General features: G+C 28.7%; 1 protein-coding gene and 1 pseudogene across 3 annotated transcripts in view; one reads left to right on the top strand and one right to left on the bottom strand.

Annotated features, from left to right (window-relative positions):
- Positions 1-2,471: 2,471 nt before the first annotated feature.
- LOC111621350 lies at positions 2,472-4,013 on the top strand (annotated as a pseudogene).
- A 5,191-nt stretch (positions 4,014-9,204) lies between these two features.
- Positions 9,205-20,788, bottom strand: part of LOC111621356 (enoyl-CoA delta isomerase 2, mitochondrial-like) — a 52,259-nt gene continuing 40,675 nt past the window's right edge. For 2 of the 3 annotated variants that reach the window (XM_023363460.1, XM_023363461.1), the window contains exons 8-10: positions 13,505-13,594; positions 11,574-11,717; positions 9,205-9,608 (exon numbers count right to left, since the gene is read on the bottom strand). In XM_023363460.1, coding sequence (XP_023219228.1) covers positions 9,453-9,608; positions 11,574-11,717; positions 13,505-13,594 — 390 coding nt within the window. In that variant the 3' untranslated portion in view covers positions 9,205-9,452. Of the gene's footprint in view, positions 9,609-11,573; positions 11,718-11,945; positions 12,451-13,504; positions 13,595-20,788 lie in introns of those variants that run through there. The other variant, XM_023363462.1, reaches the window with a different exon arrangement.

Genomic DNA, 20,788 nt, shown 5'->3' with positions numbered 1-20,788 from the left:
CTTAATTAATTCCACTAACAAAATTAAAAATCATTACAACTATAGCATTCCGTCATGGGTGCAACATTTATCTTATGGAGGGCTTATTAAACCTACTGATGAATGGCTAGCAAAAATTATAGAATGGAATAAATATTTCGAAATATATCACGATGAATCGTATAAAAAAGGCCCCGGAGTTGTACAGAATTAGTCAGTGGAAACAGTTTTACCTTTTACTTTAATAAAAGATTTTTGTAAATTAAGAACTATAATAAGAATTAATTATAGAAATCTTAAACAAGAAAACTATAAAATATTGAAAAGAATGCCTTCTGAAAATGGTGATTGTCGAAAAAAAATTAAAAAGTTAAGTAAGATAATCACATAATAAAAAATATAGCTCATTAATTTGTTAAATAAATATTAGACAAAAGACTTGTAAATTTATTGACGTACAGTACACTTATTAAATCCGAAAATTCTACAGTAGTTTACATTTAGTAGTAATTTAATAATTAATTAAGAAATGATTTAATATTTTATCGTATTTTGTTATTTGAAAGATCGGTCATGTTGAAGTAGAGGGCTTGCTGTGACGTCACATAGAGCCAAGGTCACGCTAACAAATATACGGGATCTGGCTATCCTTGTAGTTTAGTCTTTGATTATAGCCAATCTTACCCGTTTTCACAAAATGCAAGAATTAGGTCTACCGTTTCCAGACGTTTCCAAAGAATTTTTACATGAGCATAAAAATATGTTCGATTTCCCGCAAAAGCGCAAAAAACCGCCTGTAAATCTTGCATGCCGCTTTATATTAACACTTTTTGGTCCCGATTCTATTTCTGAACGTCTCCTGTTCACGTCCAGTCAAACGAAATATTTTCAACGTTTCTGGAACTTTTACGATCGTTCTATAATCGAACCAATATTCAAATTTTATGTTCGAATTCAAATTCGAATATTGTTCGAATTAAATTCGAATATTGTTCGAATTAAATTCGAACAAAACATTCGAAATAGAAAGCCACTTTCAACTACTTTTAGCCTCATATCTCCCGCACCCTTATAGCTATCGAGACGCAACCACCCCTATGCATGAATAGAGACTTGGGGCTACCACCACATACAAACACCATTCACGTGCAATGTGTAGTTTTGGCGAAAAAGTGAAATATAGGGACATACATGTCCATTTATATATATATAGATATAGATATAGATAAAAATTTAAAGGACGGAATTACTCTTCTAAATCATGCTAATTAGATCGCTTTATAACTTTCAATTTATAAATAACAAATGTTATTTTTGGAAGAAATTTTGAATTATTTAACTATGACTTATTTATATTTACATTAAATTATAAACAAGTTTAAAATGCTTTGAGATAATATTTTCTATTATTCTAAATTTTAAACATTACCCGCAAAAACGGCAAAATTATTTTTACATCGGCGCCTACGGCGGGGGCCACATTGGCCATACCCTAGTTACGGCTCTGGGCGTGGCACTCTCTCGGTATCGGACATTGCCACGCTACAATCTGGGTCCATTGCACTTGGCCAAGGTCTTCGGGGATCGGCCTGCCACATTCCTTGTACAAACCTTGTTGTGGAAGATATCGGAATCCTGTTTTGTCGAGTTCTGCCTGTTCGTCCGCCTCGTGGCGGACGAACAGGCAGAACTCGATTCCGATTTTCGGAAGGCAGAACTGCCTTCCGAAAATCGGAAAGGGAGGAATTGGAGGAGAAAGCCGCCGAAGTAGAGGGAATGTCTATGGTTTTGTTACTGCGGACGGCTGCTGTTCCTTGACCTAGGCCGTGATCTTCTTCGATTTTCCCCTTCTGCACTCGGATGCGACATTCTTACCGGATTAGACACCTTTCACCCGGTCGAAGACAACGGATTCGACTTCCGATTGTGACCACCCGGACGTTACACGTTTCTTCACCGGACGCGACATTCGGCCGACCTTTCTTCCCGAACAGCTGTTACGAGGATTGAGCTTCCAGTTAGGTTAGGCTAGGTCAGGTCCTTCGGCCGAAAGGGCTCTGGTAATCACAACTTGCACCGATTAAATAACATAGTGTGATTTATAGTTTATTTTTGCTGACATTGGTTCTCTAAAATATGCTGATATTTTCTGTATCTTATTTCTAATCATACCGAGTAGATCATCAAATTACTCTAAAGACATTCTTAGATGATTTTTGCATGCTTGTCTATTTTCTGAAGCCAATTCTTTTAACGCCTTTACTTCCTCTGACATTTAGTCATAGCATTTGGACTGCTAAATACTTTAATTACGATTTCTCGAAATACATTTATTTCGACTTTATCTGTAAGTAAATAACCGATGTATATTACACGTTAATTCGTTCATATTTTTTAAAATTATTAAATTGCATCAAATTTAATTTAGCAATGTTTAATGAGTTTCGCTTAGTTCCAATTTAGGCCGATGTGAGGCGCTGTATTTCCTGTTCCGTATGTTATTTTGGTGAAGCGTGTATTTTGTTGGTGTGATTGTTTCTCTTATCAAAATTGATTAAGTTCGATCCTAAATATGCTTCCCGGAATTGGAATTATAGGCACAAATTCTTTTGTTAAATTGTTAATTCCAGTGTTACAGAATCAAGGATTTCCAGTAAATGGAATTTGGAGCCAGACTGAACCAGTGGCAGAGGAATATGCTAAAAGTTTTAATATACCTCATTTTTCGGATAAATTAGAAGATATTTTACTTTGTAAAGATATAAAATTGATTTTCATTGCGTGTCCACCGCATTTGCATTCTCAAGTTGCGATACAAGCACTGGGTATCGGTAAACACGTTGTCTGTGATATTCCACTAAGTTTAAACTCATACCACGTGACCAAAATGATAGAAGCTTCTCAATACTATCCGTCACTCGTTTCTGTCCTTTTCTATACTCTAAGGTACTTGCCAGCTTTTATTCAAATGAGAAAAGCAATACACGATGATTTTATAGGTGAAGTGACAATTTGTGAAGTCAGAATATACTGTCATAGATTATTCCACGATCGATACGACTGGATGTGTGAAAGAACTATGGGAGGAGGCCTTTTAACTAAAATTGGTAGTCATATTATAGATATTCTGGCTTATCTGACTGGCAAAAAAGCTTACAAAGTTCACGGCATAATGCACACGTATTTGAAAAATGTGGAATTTGCACAGAACGTACCTGGTAAGAATATAACCAGCGACGACTTTTGCACGTTTCAGATGGAACTCGATCGAAATGCCTTTGCTACGGTTAATCTAAATAGTAACTTTCCGGGTAAATTTATTCAAGAAATTTTAATATGTGGCACGAAAGGGCACCTAGTAGTTCGTGGAAGTGATTTGTACGGGCAAAATACTAATCTTACTAGTGAAAAATTAATGTACGTAGATGGCGACGAGTCTAATCAGATGTACAAGGAATCCTGTAAGGAACTTGTAATTCCCGAAAACTGTCAATCTTGGAAAGATGTAATTCCTAAATTATTTTTTAAAAGTTTAATCCGAATGATTTTTGCATTAAAAGAGAGCTTTTCTAGAGAAAACGACAAATTTACTAAAGATGATATAGCGGCCATGTTTGAAGATGGCCTGTATGTACAGATGGCAATTGAGGCAATTAAACAGTCTGCTCAAACCAGAGATTGGGTTAAAATTGAATATCCAGGAAGGAACTTATATGTGAAAAGAAATGTTTCGGAATAAATATTTTTGCTTAATTACTTTTGCCAAATTTGTACAGTTATTTGCTTAAAATTACATTTGTAAACTATTACTAAACAAATATTTGTAAAATATATTAAATATTATGTAATTTAAATTAAATATTTTTTCAAATGTTATCTTTTTTAAATTTAAAACATTAAATTATTATTAACAACAACAAAAGTTATAAGTAGAGAGGTTTCATATATTATCTGCATTGTAAAATATCTTCAATATTTTAATAAAATGCTTTTTTTATGTGTAAAAAAATATAAATATGTATATATAATCTTAAACAGCTACCTTTAATTTAATACAAATAAATGATTTTTTTCTAATTTAGAATTTTCAATTATTGTTAGCTCTAATTCTAAACTAGAAAGAGAAAAATAATTTATTGCAGTCTTATATAGAATTGCACAATAAATAACAAATATAAGAATTTAATAATAAGCCCATACAAAATGTTTTTAAAAACATGCTTATATAATTGTAAATTATCAATATATACAGTTAAGATTTATTAAATTTGTGAATATGTTGCTTTCTTTTACATGAAATGTGAATATAAAATGTTTTATACAGTATGTTTATTTTAAAGATATTTTATGAGTGTATTTGTTAAATTTAAAACTTTTGAAATATTGCTGTAATAATTTATTTAAAACAATTAAAAGTCTGATTCTTTTATAATTAGCTTATATTTAAAAAATGTTTTTAATTGCATTCATAAGTTACCTGTTATTTTTTAGGACATTGATTTCTAATGGTTCAAGTGCAATTATTGATATTATATATAGAAAACAAATTATCATTATTATAATCATCCAATATAAGCAGTACATTGTTTTTTGCTTCATTTGATTATTAAGAAACTCAATTTATATGAGTGTAAAAGTATCTCTTGTTATAAATGAGTTCACTTTATGCAATTTTGAAAAACCAAAATAATCCTTAAGTTGTCATGTATCTATATACTACTCAAAAACCTTATAAACTGCAGCCAAATTTATTGATAATAAATTTGGCTGCAGTTTATAAGGTTTTTGAGTAGTATATCCTTGTTACGATATGCAGTCTACGAAGAGGTCATGCATCTATATCTATAATTCGAGCACCACACCTGTAATGGTTTATTGTGTCTAGATTTTCTCAATTTCAAAATTCAAACAATCATAAATGATAATTTTGGTATCTTAAATGTTTTTAATCACAATAGCCTGATTTTATGGCCATTTCCTCAACAGAGTTGTCAATCTGTTGGCCTAAAACCTTCAAAGGAACGAGGAAAGGTCGATCCGGATTTGGTACTTGTTTAAGTTAAATAACTTATGAAGTTAAGTTATTATTTATGTAATCTTTGGAAAGAAAATAAATATTTTTAATTTTTAAATATCTTTTATTTTGGAAGTGCAACTTTATTTTACCCAGAATTAGATAACCCAACAAATAGGGTATAACGTTTTGCAGGGCTTATCACACCAAGGTCGACTGGAAGAAGGACCAGAACTTTATAAAAAAAGGGGTTGGTCCTTAATAATCACATATCAAATTTAGGTAAGTATGCATTTCGGGTACAAGGACCCCTCATCAGCTTACAAACACATGGCAACAACGTAACAAATACAATACCAATAACCTGTCGGTACAACGGGGTAATCAACATATGCAGTGCACTGCATTTACAANAGTGTATAAGTTACTTTGATAAATTGTAAATGCAGTGCACTGCATATGTTGATTACCCCGTTGTACCGACAGGTTATTGGTATTGTATTTGTTACGTTGTTGCCATGTGTTTGTAAGCTGATGAGGGGTCCTTGTACCCGAAATGCATACTTACCTAAATTTGATATGTGATTATTAAGGACCAACCCCTTTTTTTATAAAGTTCTGGTCCTTCTTCCAGTCGACCTTGGTGTGATAAGCCCTGCAAAACGTTATACCCTATTTGTTGGGTTATCTAATTCTGTCTAATTTACAGTCGCGGGCAAAAAGCGTTGTTTATTATTTATTTTACCCATTAACTATATGCAATTTCACTTGCATGCAATGATTTCTTGGAATGAATTAGCCTAATATGAGAATATTTTACACCAAAATAAATGTATTTTTTTACAATTCAATTTTGATATTTGCTTTTCTGCAACAGTTTATTCATAATTTTTTATAAATAGAAATGAATGATCAGTAGGATAATTTATCATTGGATACAAAGTAATATATGATACATTATATTTTGAAAATTTCATATGTTTAAAATGGTTGATTTACAATTGAAAGACCACAGTCATTAAATTTAAGAAAGAAAAATGAATAGCAAGTTTCTTCAATTGAAGAATCAATTGATATTGCTATTGTAATGGATCAAGATTTTGCTTTTCCTGTATATATCAATAATTATCTTTGCATGTTTTAAGAGAAATACTTCAAATTTAATTCCAAAGTATAAAAATGTTAGTAAAAAAACTTGTAACACATTTGCTAAATTGAATACATTAATGTTTTCTGTTTTTCTTATATTTGAAATAGAATGTAAAATGCATTTCAAAACATTTTGACAAATCAATTTTAATTGATAACAGTAATAAAATTAATTTAAAAATTTAAATAGTTTAAATAAACAATTAGCTTAAACTATTTTTTTTTTTTTGGGAAATAAAAAATTTAAAATTTATAACTAACTGTTCTCTAATTAAAGTTACCATCATATTCTTATTTGTTTAAAACTGTTCTTTATGAATTTCTATTTATTCAAATTAATCTTTACTAATAAAACATCCTGAAAAGATAACAATTCTGCAAATTTAACTGTCTCCAAATAGAAGAAACATGCTTCTAGAATAATTGTTTTGAAAGAGAAATAATTTCTAATAATAATGAACAAAAAAATCAATATAGTGAATGAATAATTCAGAATTAAACATCATGTTTGATTCCATAGAGAATACTTTTCTGACAGTTAACAATTTTTAAAATGTGACTAATGATTTCAATGATCCCAATATTTATTTGTTTTCTGAGAAGAGTCAATCATATCACAACTGACAAAACAATTTTTTAATAGTGGAATGGTGCTAAAATATATTTTTCAAATAACTATTAAAAATTGACTTATATAGTTTGAAAATTATTATAACAACAGAATCTCAGTAATTTAATGGGAAAAACTATACAAATTATGAATTCTATACATATAAACTTTCAATATATTTTCATATCCTTTAATTGTCTTTAGCTGTGTTAAACAACACAGCCCTCAAAACTTTGCTAGGGTCCAATGAAATTTAAAGCATTAGCAAACAAAAATGTTTGAAAAGTAATAGAAGAAAAAATTTTTATTTGCTATACACTTTAAGATTAATTAATGATACATTAGTATAATTGAAATGGTAATCATCTTATTACTTGCTTATTTTCATGACAGACAAAACCTTTCTTACTTAGTTTGTACTCAGTGTGTAAACAGCTAGAAACGTTTTTGGCCTTCTTCAGGTATACTGTGGTCTGTTAAAATGTTGGTCCCATCAAGAGCTATCCGCACACCTTACAATTTATAGCAATAAAAAATTTAACGCCCTCAGTATTGTCTAAACCTTTTCAACAATGATGATGTCGCTGGTAAGGCAAAACCTATGTAAACAGTGACACTGTTTGAATATCTACCAACCGACATTCTAACAGACCAGAGTATACCTGAAGAAGGCCTATTAAGAAGACCAAAAACGTTTGTACTTAGTGTGTAAACGGCTAGAAACTAAGTGAGAAAGGTTTTGTCTTAGTTATTTTTCATAATAGTGTATTTTTAATATAGATTCAGAAACAATATTTATTGTGTTTATTATGAAATAGAATATTTAGCAATTTGGATTTAGCATCACATCTTTAATTCAATGAAGATACATTACTTATTACTTGGAAGATAATACTCAGAGAATTTCATACCATTTCTGAGATGTGGAATTTTCATGAAAACTTCATGGAAAATATGGAATGCAATATGATATATACATTATATTATGTGATAATTTTATTGATAAGAAATTGAATATGATATGAAAAAATTGTGGATAATCATCATTATTTTGCAATAAAAACTTTTGTTTTTGCAAATTATATTTATTTTGTTACTTTTCAATACTTCTTAGATTCAAATTTTGTAATAGTGAACTAGTTTAAAAATACTGCATATTTAAAAATAATATTTTATTGTAAATTTATGTCAATGTAAAAAAAATAAAACAATTTTAAATTATTACAAATACTGTAATTTTATTACCTTAGTATGTTATATTTGCATAATATGTTGTACATATTTTTAATCTCATGTTATTTTTAAAAAGTATAAAATTATTATATTACAAAATGTAATTCCATAAATTTGTTTATACATATCAATTTACAATTACTTTACATGAAGTATCACAATGGAAATTATTATATTTATTTATAAAATTCATTTTAAGATTTTAGTTTGGATAATTTTGAGAACAAACTGAAATTAAGAAATAAAATCACATAATTTGAACATTTTTAAAACAATAATAATAATTTTAGAATTATAAGCATTAACAATAGTTACATATTCATCATATTATTAAATCAAATGAATAATTACAATGCATTCCAATCATAATATATCTTGAGAATAAAACATTAAAAAAATTCTCATCAAGATTACAATATAATGATTATGATTATTATAAATCATATCACATATTCATAATAATAATTGTCAAATTTAAATCAGAATAAAATATATATAGGTAGGTAGAAATATATTTGAACATAATATTTATAAATGGGTATACAGTCGACCTCCTTATAACACAGGTTCCTATAGTTCAGATTCCTATATCACGGCGAAAAAATTGTGACAGTATTCGTACAAACATGCTAAAAAAAACTCCTATAATTTGGTAAAACATCATCGCTGACTCGTGTTGCGACAGGATTGGTCGAATCTAGACCAATAGCGGATAATGCACAAACCGTTGAGTTTAAACGAGCAGCGGACCTACTAAAAACCATTTATTATTTAACATCCATAAAAATTATATTTATATTAATGATGTCTCCAAAGTTCAGCGAATTTTTCGCAAAAAAAAAATAATTTATCAGGAAGCATGCGAGCACCATTCGATGACAAGCTCCACGACGAAAACAAGCTTAAGCAATGGCGTAGTCGAACAGTGCACACTCGGTAAGTAATCCTACAATTTTTTGTTTATAGCATAGTTTATATGGATTATTCCCAAAAAATTATACATATTTTGGAAATGTTGAGTCGAATTAGTCTAGAATCAATTAATTTTATGGAAGAAACCTTTCAAACAGCTGTAGTCCATAAACTGCATATGTGCTGGGCTGTGATTGGCTGGACTCGTAGAAAATGGATTCATAAAAACCGGAACATATCTATCGTGTTATGGGGGTCGACTGTATAGAAATATATTTAAACCTAACATTATTGTAATTTTATAAAAAAAAATTACATTTTTGAAATGAATTTTCTGTTAATTCAAAAATTATTTTATCTAAATCAGCGACTTTAATACTTTTATATATTTTAAATGTTTAAACATCATTGAAGTTTATCGTAACTTGTACAAACAGTTTGCTGATTTACATAACAAAAATATCATATAATTTGGATTTAAAATAATGATTATAAAAAATATCAATAATTTGAATTGGATAATTTATATTTTGTCATGTAACAATATAAATTTGGTTATAAAGCACTCTTTCTCTGGAAAAAAGCCATGATTACTTTAGGAAAATCTGGTGATAACCATCGTTCACATAATATTTCACATTCTCTTTCATTCACTTTATGAAGCATCTCTCTGTCATGGCCACGAATCAGATGTTTAGAATACAATAATGACTAAAAAAGAAATAATATATATAACAACACACATTTTAAAGATATTTATACTTCATAAACAAAAATACATGTAATCAATTACTCATGAACAAACATTACTACTAATGGAAAAATATATTATTAGTGTAAGACACATTTTCACCTATTAATTTTAATGAGGTGAAAATATAAATTGCCATTTCTCTCTTCATTAATCAACAAAACAACAATTTTAGTTCTTTAGATCTTACAAGACTGTTCAATTTATCAGCATTTCAGTTTCTGTAAACAGCAGTGTAAAGTTTTCTATTTATTCAGAAATATATATTGATTTGTAGAATAATAAAAAAATTATTGTAAACCATTTTCTTCTTCCTTAAAAATTAATTATTATTTCAAAATGAGTTTCTGTTCTGTTAATTTATATATAGAAAAATGTTGAAGAAATAATTTAAGAAAATTTATTAAACATCAAAATTAAAATTGATAGCTAAGTCTGTCAGAGAATGGTTGCAATTCCGTCATTTTTATCAGTTCATTTTTTCATTATTTTTAAAGGAAATAAAAAAAAAAATTTTGGTGACCAAACAGCCTACAAAGGAAGACTGATTACCAAAAATTATATTCCTGACCAGTGAAAGTGAATAAATGATGTCTGTTCTTAGATTAGATTGTCTTAGCCTTCAATTTTAATCTTATTCATCATCTGATGAAATTTTTTTTAAATTCAAAATATTTTACAAATACAGTAGAGCGTCACTTATCCGAAAGCATTCCAGTTGGCAAATTTAAATTTTCGCTAGTGCTGTGGTGCTGCAATCTTTGGCTATATCTTGGGTTACTCCAATATTTTTTTGTTGGTGTGTGTTTTTTAGCTGGTGCACTGGCACTTTTGTTTGGTGCTTTTCTGAGGACTGTGTGTCATGCTGAATCGAACATTTTTGATACTAGATCATCTTCTAAAGTATATATTTTTTGGTTTTTTATTTTTCAATATATTTATTTTGTTTGTAAGAAATAAAGAAATAATTTTTAACGATACAATAGTCACGATTATTATTTTAAAAAGTATATGTTAGGTTTAACATCAACGAAAATTCAATGCGAAGTGACACACAACAGAGAAAAATTTCAACATGGGATAGGTTAATATATTTTTTCGTGCATAATCGGTTATCTGAAAAATAAGTTATCCGAACAACCTCAGTCCCCAATTGATTATTCAGATAAATGATGCTCTACTGTATTCATCACCAGGGGACAACTAAAAATCATGCATTTACTTCAGTAGATAAAAAGCTCTTATGGAAATCTGTATTGTTACCAGTTCCAATAAAGGATTTTTTCATTATTTTTAAACGAAATTTTTTAAAACTTTTGGAAACCAAAGTAGCCTACAAAGAAAAGTCTGTTGTCAAAAGTGGTATTCTGGAACAGTGAAAGTGAATAAATGGTGACTATTCTCCAACAGACTTCAACTTTAATTTTAATCTTAATTACCATCAGGTAAATATAAACATTTTTATTTTAAACAGAAAAATTTAAACAATTAATACATAATTATGTTTGAGAGAAGTTAATTTTGTGGACTTTCACATAACAATATCAAAAATAATTTATATAGAAAAATACTATAAAATTAATTTAAGTTTATATGCTTTATATATTTATATAATATATAAAGCATATGTTTATATGTTTTAATACTTAATGTTCAATGTTCAGTTATATGAAATTTTTTTTATAGCAACTACAAAATATTAAAACAAATAAATTAATTAGAAATTAATAACAGCCAGAGCAAAACAACTGACTAATAACTTCAACTAGTAATCTAGTAATTTAAGATTTGATTTATGAGAAAAATTTATATCATTGTTTAAGAATTGTAATTTTGCAGTTTAATTATATATGATAAAGAACCAAAATTGATTTTTTAAGTAGTTATTTATACAATAAATAAGATTACCATATAATATTACTCACATCTTTTGGCAATTGCGACATTTGCTTTATACGAGTATTAATTTCTGTCTTAAAATTTTCTTTTGAAATTATTTCAGAAATTAAACCTTGATCCAGTGCTTCTTTTGCATTTAATTTTTTGTTGAACAATAGCATTTCACTTGCCTAAAATAATATAAATTATTTGTCATAAATTTATGGAAAAATATTCAATTAATTTAAAACTTAAAGTAGTTCATTCTCACTCTATGTTAACTGTTATTCCAAAAGAAGAAATGAATTACAGGTCAATATCATTGTTTGTGTATATGTTTAAAATTTTTGAATTGTATCTGTACTGTATATTCCAATAATTGCCAAAATCAAATCAAATATTAACATTACAAAATTAAAACTCAATGAACACTACTTGATCCAGTAAGAAATATTAAAAACTTTTGAATCCAAAGAAGTTGTGTTATATTGTGTATCACAATTATTTTTAGAGTGTAAAATCCCATTCACTATCTATCTTCAGTATCTTGGGAAATGCTAGGTGATTTGTATACAGGAAGCAAAAGTGGCTCTGGTGATGCTGTGATAGTTCCAACCCAGCCAAAACTCTTTTGGACTATTCTAATAGCTACTGACTTTTGGTTGATGGAACATAAAAAATGATGATATTAACTAATAATAGTTGATACTAAATGGAAGTGATGTTAATGAAAGTCCACTGTGCTTTGATATCCACGATTCTTTATCAGTTGGCTTAATAATAATTTTATTTTTCACTTATTTAAAATTTAAATTTGAAAGTTTTCTTTGTTACCTTATTTTCCAATTATTGATATTTCACAGGATTCTGTTTTAAGCTCTCCTTTCTATAGACTGTCTTGACATATCCTATTTCCACACTTAGCTATAATTTCATAGTTTATGTGAACAAACAATACCACAATTTTAAATTATGATTAAAGCCAATCAATTACAAAATAAAAAAGATTAATTTGTTCAAAATGGTAATAATATATTTATTACATAATCTTATAAAACTTTATTTTACATAACTAATTAATTATATTGATTCTTTTAATGGCTTGGGAATCATTTCTGATTCAAAAGTATTGTTTAATTGTCAAGTAAAAAAAAAACCCTCAAAAAAGTCTATTCATTCAATGTTTGGTGTTATTGTAAATGTGCTTTTTGTTGCATATTGCAAGCATTATTTTTAAGTAATTTTCAGTCATCACTAACTAATGTCTACCTGTTGGGAAATGGCCATATATGAACAATATATAAAATTACTTCAATCCTAAACAAAATCTATCTATTTTATTAATAAACTAAGCAATCTTCTGTTTACTTAAAACAGTAATGTTGCTAGAATATGCCTTGAATTTCCTGATTTTAAACAATGTATTAAATATTTCAATTGTGTTTTATTTCACATTTTAACAGTGTATCTTCCTGATAGTGTATCTTTACATGTTTCCATAAGTCACCCAGTAGTCATTCATGTTTAGCTGAACCATTTTGTAAGTTAAATATTTCTAAACAAATGTATACAATAAGGCCCATTCCCATGTTTGTAAGGTAAAGATTTTTTTAATTTTTCATTTTAATTACTTTAAATCTTATTGCAATGTTTTAATAATTCTAAAATTTTATCATCATATTTGTTTATATATACTTTTTATTTTATTCTATTTCATACTTATTGTTTTGTTGTAAGTAATTAAATTGGGAATGTGTTTTATTAGAGGAAGTAATTACTTGTTCCTGTGAACGTTACTTACTGCTTTAAAATTAAAATAAATATATTTTATAAATAGTGATAATTAATGTAGAAAAATATAAAAAAGAATATGATGATGAAATAAATGAAATATACATTTTCTAAATTTACATTAGAATTTATTGCAGTTAGTTAGTTAATGAATCCTTTATTAAAAAAATATCTTTAAAATTCTTACTTTTGCATAACCCATTATTTTAGGGAAAATTACACTGGAACAGGCTTCTGGAGACTGTGCAAGCTGACTGAATGGGGTATGAAAAGTAGCCTAAAGAAGAAGAAAAAAAAAAATTTATATACATATCTTTTTATTTTACACACACATTAATTATAATTTTGTATGCTAATCTATGGCAGTATATAAGCTTCTGCAGTGAAGCTTATATGCAGTGCCTGCAAAAATTGCTAGAGCAGACATAAAACCTCCATATAATCTGTTCTGCTGTTATTCCATGAATCTGTAGCAGCTGCTGAAAGCATGGCTTTGATATGAAAGTCAATAAAAAAAATAACTTTAATGTTGGTAGTAGCCAGGACACAAATTCCAGAGTTGATACACTTAGCTCTTATTCATTGTAGAGAACTAACCTTAGTTCAGACAGACACTTGCTACAGAAAGCAAAAGCATAATGAAAATATCAGTTTATTTTACATAGTGAATTTGATTCTTAGTGCCATTTTGCAAAATGAGCACATGTGTAAACTACAACAAATGCAGTTAAAACAAGATATCTACTGATAACAGCAAATTGTTTATGCTTCCTATTGTGAGACCTGTAAGGCCCCTGGGTCTAAATTAATAATTTTATTAATTATGTTAAATATTGTCACCAAATATTACTTCATTTTTGGTGAGAAAAATAATATTTTAACGAGGGGAAAGGCAGATAACAGATGTTACTTCCTTTCACAGAAATTAGAACATCCTCTGACTTTCCCTTATCTGGTTAAAATCCCGCTCAGATGGGAAATNAAGATATCTACTGATAACAGCAAATTGTTTATGCTTCCTATTGTGAGACCTGTAAGGCCCCTGGGTCTAAATTAATAATTTTATTAATTATGTTAAATATTGTCACCAAATATTACTTCATTTTTGGTGAGAAAAATAATATTTTAACGTGGGGAAAGGCAGATAACAGATGTTACTTCCTTTCACAGAAATTAGAACATCCTCTGACTTTCCCTTATCTGGTTAAAATCCCGCTCAGATGGGAAATGTTTACCCTTCATTCATTCCCCTTTCATCCGTTCTCATGAAAGAGTTACTGGCTGATGATTGGTTGAAAATCAGCAGATATACAGGGAATTTGTCAGAATTCGAGGAGTTCAGCGACAGATCTGGAAGCGTCCAAACTCCATACATTTTCCTCCTGATGACCAACGTCCTTAGACGAGTCACATACAGAATAATTCCAGAGTTAGCACTTAGAAAACATACTTGGATTTTGTGCACATATTGATCTCCCATATGAAGAAGTAAAGGAACTTTATCTCCAAAGTGTCCTTTGCATACAGAGAAGAAGGCTAACGACAACTAAACAGGTTGTATGTTTTATAACGATTTTGTGAGCTCTCTCTCGATCGCGCCTCAGTATAGTATAAGTCCATGCCTATATCGTGTATATTAATTATCGTATTTATATCCCTCGTTCCTTGACATTTGTACTAGTTTACTTATTGAATCATTAAATTTACTTTTGTTTGTTTTATATAAGATATGGCTCTTAATTTTAATCATAATAAGGTCTCTTATGCGTGAGTAGTAGTGGTTTGACACATACTGATCACAAAATTAATTTCATGAGTAAATTTCAAATAAAAATTCGTTGAATGGAATTATTTCAGATCACAAAATTAATTTTTTGAATAAATTACTATCGAATAAATTAAAATTGCAAATAAAAATTTGTTGAATGGAATTATTTCAGATCACAAATCTTAATTTTATTTTAACAATAAGGTTATATTAATTATTAAATTTTAAATTAAATTAATTTTATTTTAACAATAAGACTGTATTAATTATTAAATTTAAATTTTATATTATTTTAACNTTTGTGATCTGAAATAATTCCATTCAACAAATTTTTATTTGCAATTTTAATTTATTCGATAGTAATTTATTCAAAAAATTAATTTTGTGATCTGAAATAATTCCATTCAACAAATTTTTATTTGAAATTTACTCATGAAATTAATTTTGTGATCAGTATGTGTCAAACCACTACTACTTGCGTGTTAATCCGCGTATAATAAGATTGATTAACTGGTGTCGGGACCCTGACATTTGGGATAAAGACCTCACAGTCTTGAATCCCTTTTTCCCTAAATATTATCGCCCTCCCGGTCAAACGAATCTTGACATAAGATCGGATCTCTCGATCCGAAACTCGGAGAACTATTCTCACGGAATAGTGCCGATTAAGTGTTACAAGAGTATACTTACTCCGTAACCTCGGCTGATCTCACACTATTTATCAAAAAGATTTTTTAAATTAATTATAAAAACTGTAAGAATATAATTAGAAAGTACATTCTTTGTTGCTGTCATGTTTAAATTATCTGTTATCATTTTTAGAAATTCATTATTCCAATTAGTGGTGAATGCATTTCACTAAAGGAAAAGTTCATGTTAAAATGTGATTACAATTCACAAAACAAACTAACCATAAAGAATATTGCTGTTAATGCAATATTCATTTTGTGTATGAACTAAGCTGAAAATAAAAATATTGAAATTATATTCTATTCACGTTATTGCAGTTTATTTTTAACATTTATTATATTATTATTATGGTGGCACTAGTATAGTCCCACTATAATAATAAATATTTGGTTTATATACCAGAGCTTAATATTATGTCTTGACCCTGGTCTGGTCAAACAACAAACTATGATTATGTTTATGTGTTATTTGTGTATGTATCTGTGCTTAAGAATGTCCTATGCAACATGTGTCTAGTATGGCAGCTTTTTGTAGTATTATATTAGTAGTTAGTCTATGCTGTTGTGAAGCCCTAATGCTTCTAGACTTTTGCATAGTGTATGTGGTATGAAATCTGTGCAAGAAAGGACTATTGACAAAATAATACCTTATCTATTCTCCGCAGATGCTTTATTTCATGGGCAAGTTCTAAGTATTTACTAATTTTTTCAGTGTATATACTTTTTAAATTGTGAGTGTTTGGTACTGTTATGTCTATAGTGTATGTGATTGTTTTTGTTTTTGAATATGGCATAACCATATCATACTTTTTTGTTATTTTCTAAGACCATCTGATAGGTGTATTTGTCGTATGGGTTTGGTATGTAGAAGTTTGCATTTGAATGCAAGCTTTTGATTTATTATGTTTGCTATTTGGTTATTTTTTTAATTAATTACATCAAATTTAACTATACAACAAATTTTTATTTCTTTACAGGAAATTATCTATACTTAAAAATAATGAAAATTTTGTTATCCTGTTAAATAATATGTTAACAAAATTTTAAACTGCATGCTTGCTTATTAGAATAAATTTTAATTTATTAAATATAAACTTATAATATACTACTATGATCAATAAGTATTGGAAATGGTTCATTTAAAATGCATGCATGCAAGAGGGTGCTGTTGTTATTTTCATTGTTTAATACAATTTTCATTGACATCTAGCAGCAAGTTGATTTGGTATGTCATCATCTGTTTTCATTTGCAAATAAACACTTGTTTTGTGTATAAAGAATTTTTTATCCAGTGATTTTTCAAAATGTTGAGTGTAATAGAGCAAAGAATGTGCATTAAATTTTGTTTTTAAAACAATTACTGCTACAAAAATTGGAAATTTTGCAAAAATGCATTGGTGACAATAGTCTATCAAAAACAAGAGTTTGAGTGGTACAAGATGTTCAAGGAAGGCAGAGGGATGCATCAAAGATAAACCACACTCTCTCCGGTAAACTATCTACTCCAACTGATGAACATGTCATTCAAGTCAGAGATTTGGTGCTTAATAATAATCATTTAATAATTAGGGGCATTATTGAACATGTTCCAGTATCATCTAGATCTTGTCAAGCAATTTTAAAAGATCATTTGGGCTTGCAGCATGTCACTTCTCAAATTGCCCATAAAACATTGAATTTTTTCCAAAACAATAACATATTCAAGTGGCCAAGGAAATGCTTTCTCAAGGCAAATTGTTCTTAAAGCACATCATGTTATCTGATTACCATACTTTCCTTATGTTATGTGAATCGTTCTTAAAACACATTGTGCTAAATGTTTTTGATTGATTGTCGTGGTGTTGTGCAGCATTGATTCCTTCTGACTGGCCAAACTGTTAACAAATAATATTATTTGAGCATTTTACATTGTTTGCATAAAGCAATTTGTTGAAAATGAGCCAATTTATAGGGACAAAACTTATGATGGATTTTGTACCATGATAATGCACCTGCTCACAATGCTCTTGTTTAATATGGTTCTACAAGTTCTGTATTCATCCAATATGGCTTAAAATTTTTGAAAATATTATCTAAAAATTTTTGCAATCAGTGAAAAAATTTATTAATTTGGTTAATCTAATAGAAATTTAAAAATGCTGGATCTCCTGCTTTCAATCCCAGATGAAACAAAGCTATTTTTAAATTTCTTAAAAATATAATTCTTTGGCATATCTCAGTGATAAACAGAGAAAAAATATCTAATTATTTACTTATATTATTTTATCTATAATATAAAAATAATTCATTTTTTAAATAAATAAAGGTGCACTGTAGTAAGAATCTGTCTTTTTATTTAGAAAAACTATTTAGATGTACTCTTCAAATAAGCCCTAATCAGAAGCATCACTATGGAATACTCTCATATATTTCTCAAATGTATTTTGGCTGCTTGAACAGTTGAAAACGAGAGAAAATAGAAAAATATTGCTGATGAAGGATTATTTGAAGTGTGTTATGTTAAAATTTCATAAACTGGTTTACAAATTACAGTGTTTGAATGAAACTTTATTTTCAAATTGTAATGAACTAAACAAACATTATTATATCAAACATATCTTCCTTTAACAGAAATTAAGTTAAGCACTAGGCAATTAAGCAATTAAATAGAAATTCTCAAATGTAATTATATATATATTGGTTTGTTTGGAAAGTTCATAGCAATCTTTAAGAAAAATAAAAGAAATTGTTTTAAAACTAAAAATATACTTTTATTCCATTACATATGCGCCATTGTTTTTAATGACGTGTTGTCATCTATGGGGGAGCTTCGTGATACCTTCTTCATAGAACTTTCTAGTTTTTCCCACAAAAAACTGATCCATGTGGTTTTTGCAAGTTTCCAAAATGTCAAAGTTTTTATCATGAAGGGAATTTTGCAGAGAACAAAACAAATGATAGTCCAACAGGGAAAAGTGAGTATGGGGGTTGAGGTAAAACATCCCAGCCTAGTTCCAATAATTTTTGGCATGTTTTAAGATGTGTGCGGTCTGGCATTATCTTAATGTAACACAATGCCTTTTCTATTGGCCAGTTCCAGATGTTTTTCTTTAATTGTCATGTTCAGTTTATCCAATTGGGAACAATACTTATCAGAATCAATTATTTGATTCTGTGGAAGCAGCTCATAGTACAAAATTCCTTTCTAATCCCACCAGACAGTGAGCATGACCTTCTTTGGATGAAAAACCGGCCTTGAGTTTTCAATGGAAGTTCATTTTTCTTACCCCATGATCGTTTTCAGCTGATGTTGTTATAAACAATCCACTTTTCATCACCTGTCACTAAACGCTTCAGAAAAGGATCATTTTCATTTCATTTTTCAAGAGAACAATCAATCACAAGTGCATATGCGATCCAGTAAGTTTGTTTCTGTTAAGTCATGAGGTATCCAAATGTCATAATGATTCACATATCTGAACTTCTTTAGATGTTGAAATACAGTATTGTTTGATGACTTCACTACATCTGCAATCAAATTATTTCATCCAATAATGCTTTGATCTGGTCCTCTTCAATAACAGGTGGTCTTCCTGAGCAGGGAGCATCTTCAAGGCTGAAATTACCTGCTTAAAATTTTGCAAACTACTTTCGAACAGTTGATTCTGCTACAGCACTACCACCATAAACATCACATATTATTTTTTGCTGTTTGTACAGCATTTTTGTCTTTACAATAAAAAAAAGAAACAAGTATTGATAATGCACATTGTTCGCATCCATTTTTGCAAAGAGACAAATTGAGTGATATTTGAATAATCTTAACTTTTTTTGCTAACAGATGCATCTCAAGGTCATTTATTGTAATGTTAATTGGTTTGTACAATTCTAATCATTTTCATGTCAATCAGTGTCTCAACTGTCAAGCTATCAAAAATCGCTATGACCTTTCCAAACAACCCAATATATAAGAAATCTATTAATTTTATTTATTTATTAAAGAGAAAAATAGTAAAAACTGAATCTTATGAAAATTAAACACATTTATATATAAAAATTATAAAAAGTGTAAACACAAATACTGATTGGAAATCAGTATAAAATGTTTTTTATTCAGTTAAAATACTCAAAGGGAAAGCAACTGGACACCATCAAAAAAATTACTGATAAAATTGTGAGAAGCTTCCACATAGTCTTGAGATCTCTCTATGTCTTTGTAGTTTAAACTTTATTGTTATTCATAGAATCAGAAATAGTGTTCCCCATATGAAGATGGGGTTGGGAGTGCATGACATAAAAATCAATTAACAGCCATTATCTATTGGGTTGTTTGGAAAGTAATTTCATTTTTTTTTACCACTAGACAGATTAGTCGTATTTTTCCCGCCATTTTCATTCTAAACTGTATTATTATTATATATTTTTGACATCTAGCATTTTAAGGCTTATTTGTAAAAAATTTTGTTTGATTTTGTGCAATTGTTTATTTTTTGTGTCCCATCAAATATGGAAGATTGAAAGCAGCATTTTCGGCATATTTTGCTCTTTTATTACCGAAAAGGTAAGAATGCTGTTCAAGCAAGAAAAAAATTGTGACATGTATGAAGATGATGTACTGACAGAACGACAGTGACAAAACTGGTTTACAAAAATTTGTTCTGGCAATTTCAATATTGAATATGTTCTGGATGGCCAGTTGAAGCCAATGAAAACAAAATAAAGGTACTGATTGAAGCAAACTGCCAAATAACAACATGTGAAATTACTAAGAGATTAAATTTGTCAAATTGAACTGTTTATGATTACTTGAAACAAATTGGTTTCATTTCAAAGCTTGATATATGGGTTTCACTTGTTCTTAAAGAGAGATGCTCTCTTTGGTGGGATTTTGAGGAAATTTTTTTTTGGAGCTTTTACCAGACAATTTAACAATTGATTCGAAAGTGTACTGCCATTGAGTAAACAAATTGAGTAATATCATCAAACAGAAAAGGCGGCCAGAATTGATCAACAAAACAGGTGTAGTGTTTTACCA

The sequence above is a fragment of the Centruroides sculpturatus genome, unplaced genomic scaffold, assembly GCF_000671375.1.
Source record: "Centruroides sculpturatus isolate CEXI.00-Female unplaced genomic scaffold, Cexi_2.0 scaffold275, whole genome shotgun sequence".
NCBI classification, from domain to species: Eukaryota; Metazoa; Arthropoda; class Arachnida; order Scorpiones; family Buthidae; genus Centruroides; species Centruroides sculpturatus.
The sequence above is the reverse complement of the archived record's forward strand: the minus strand, read 5'-3'. Positions and strand labels throughout refer to the sequence as shown.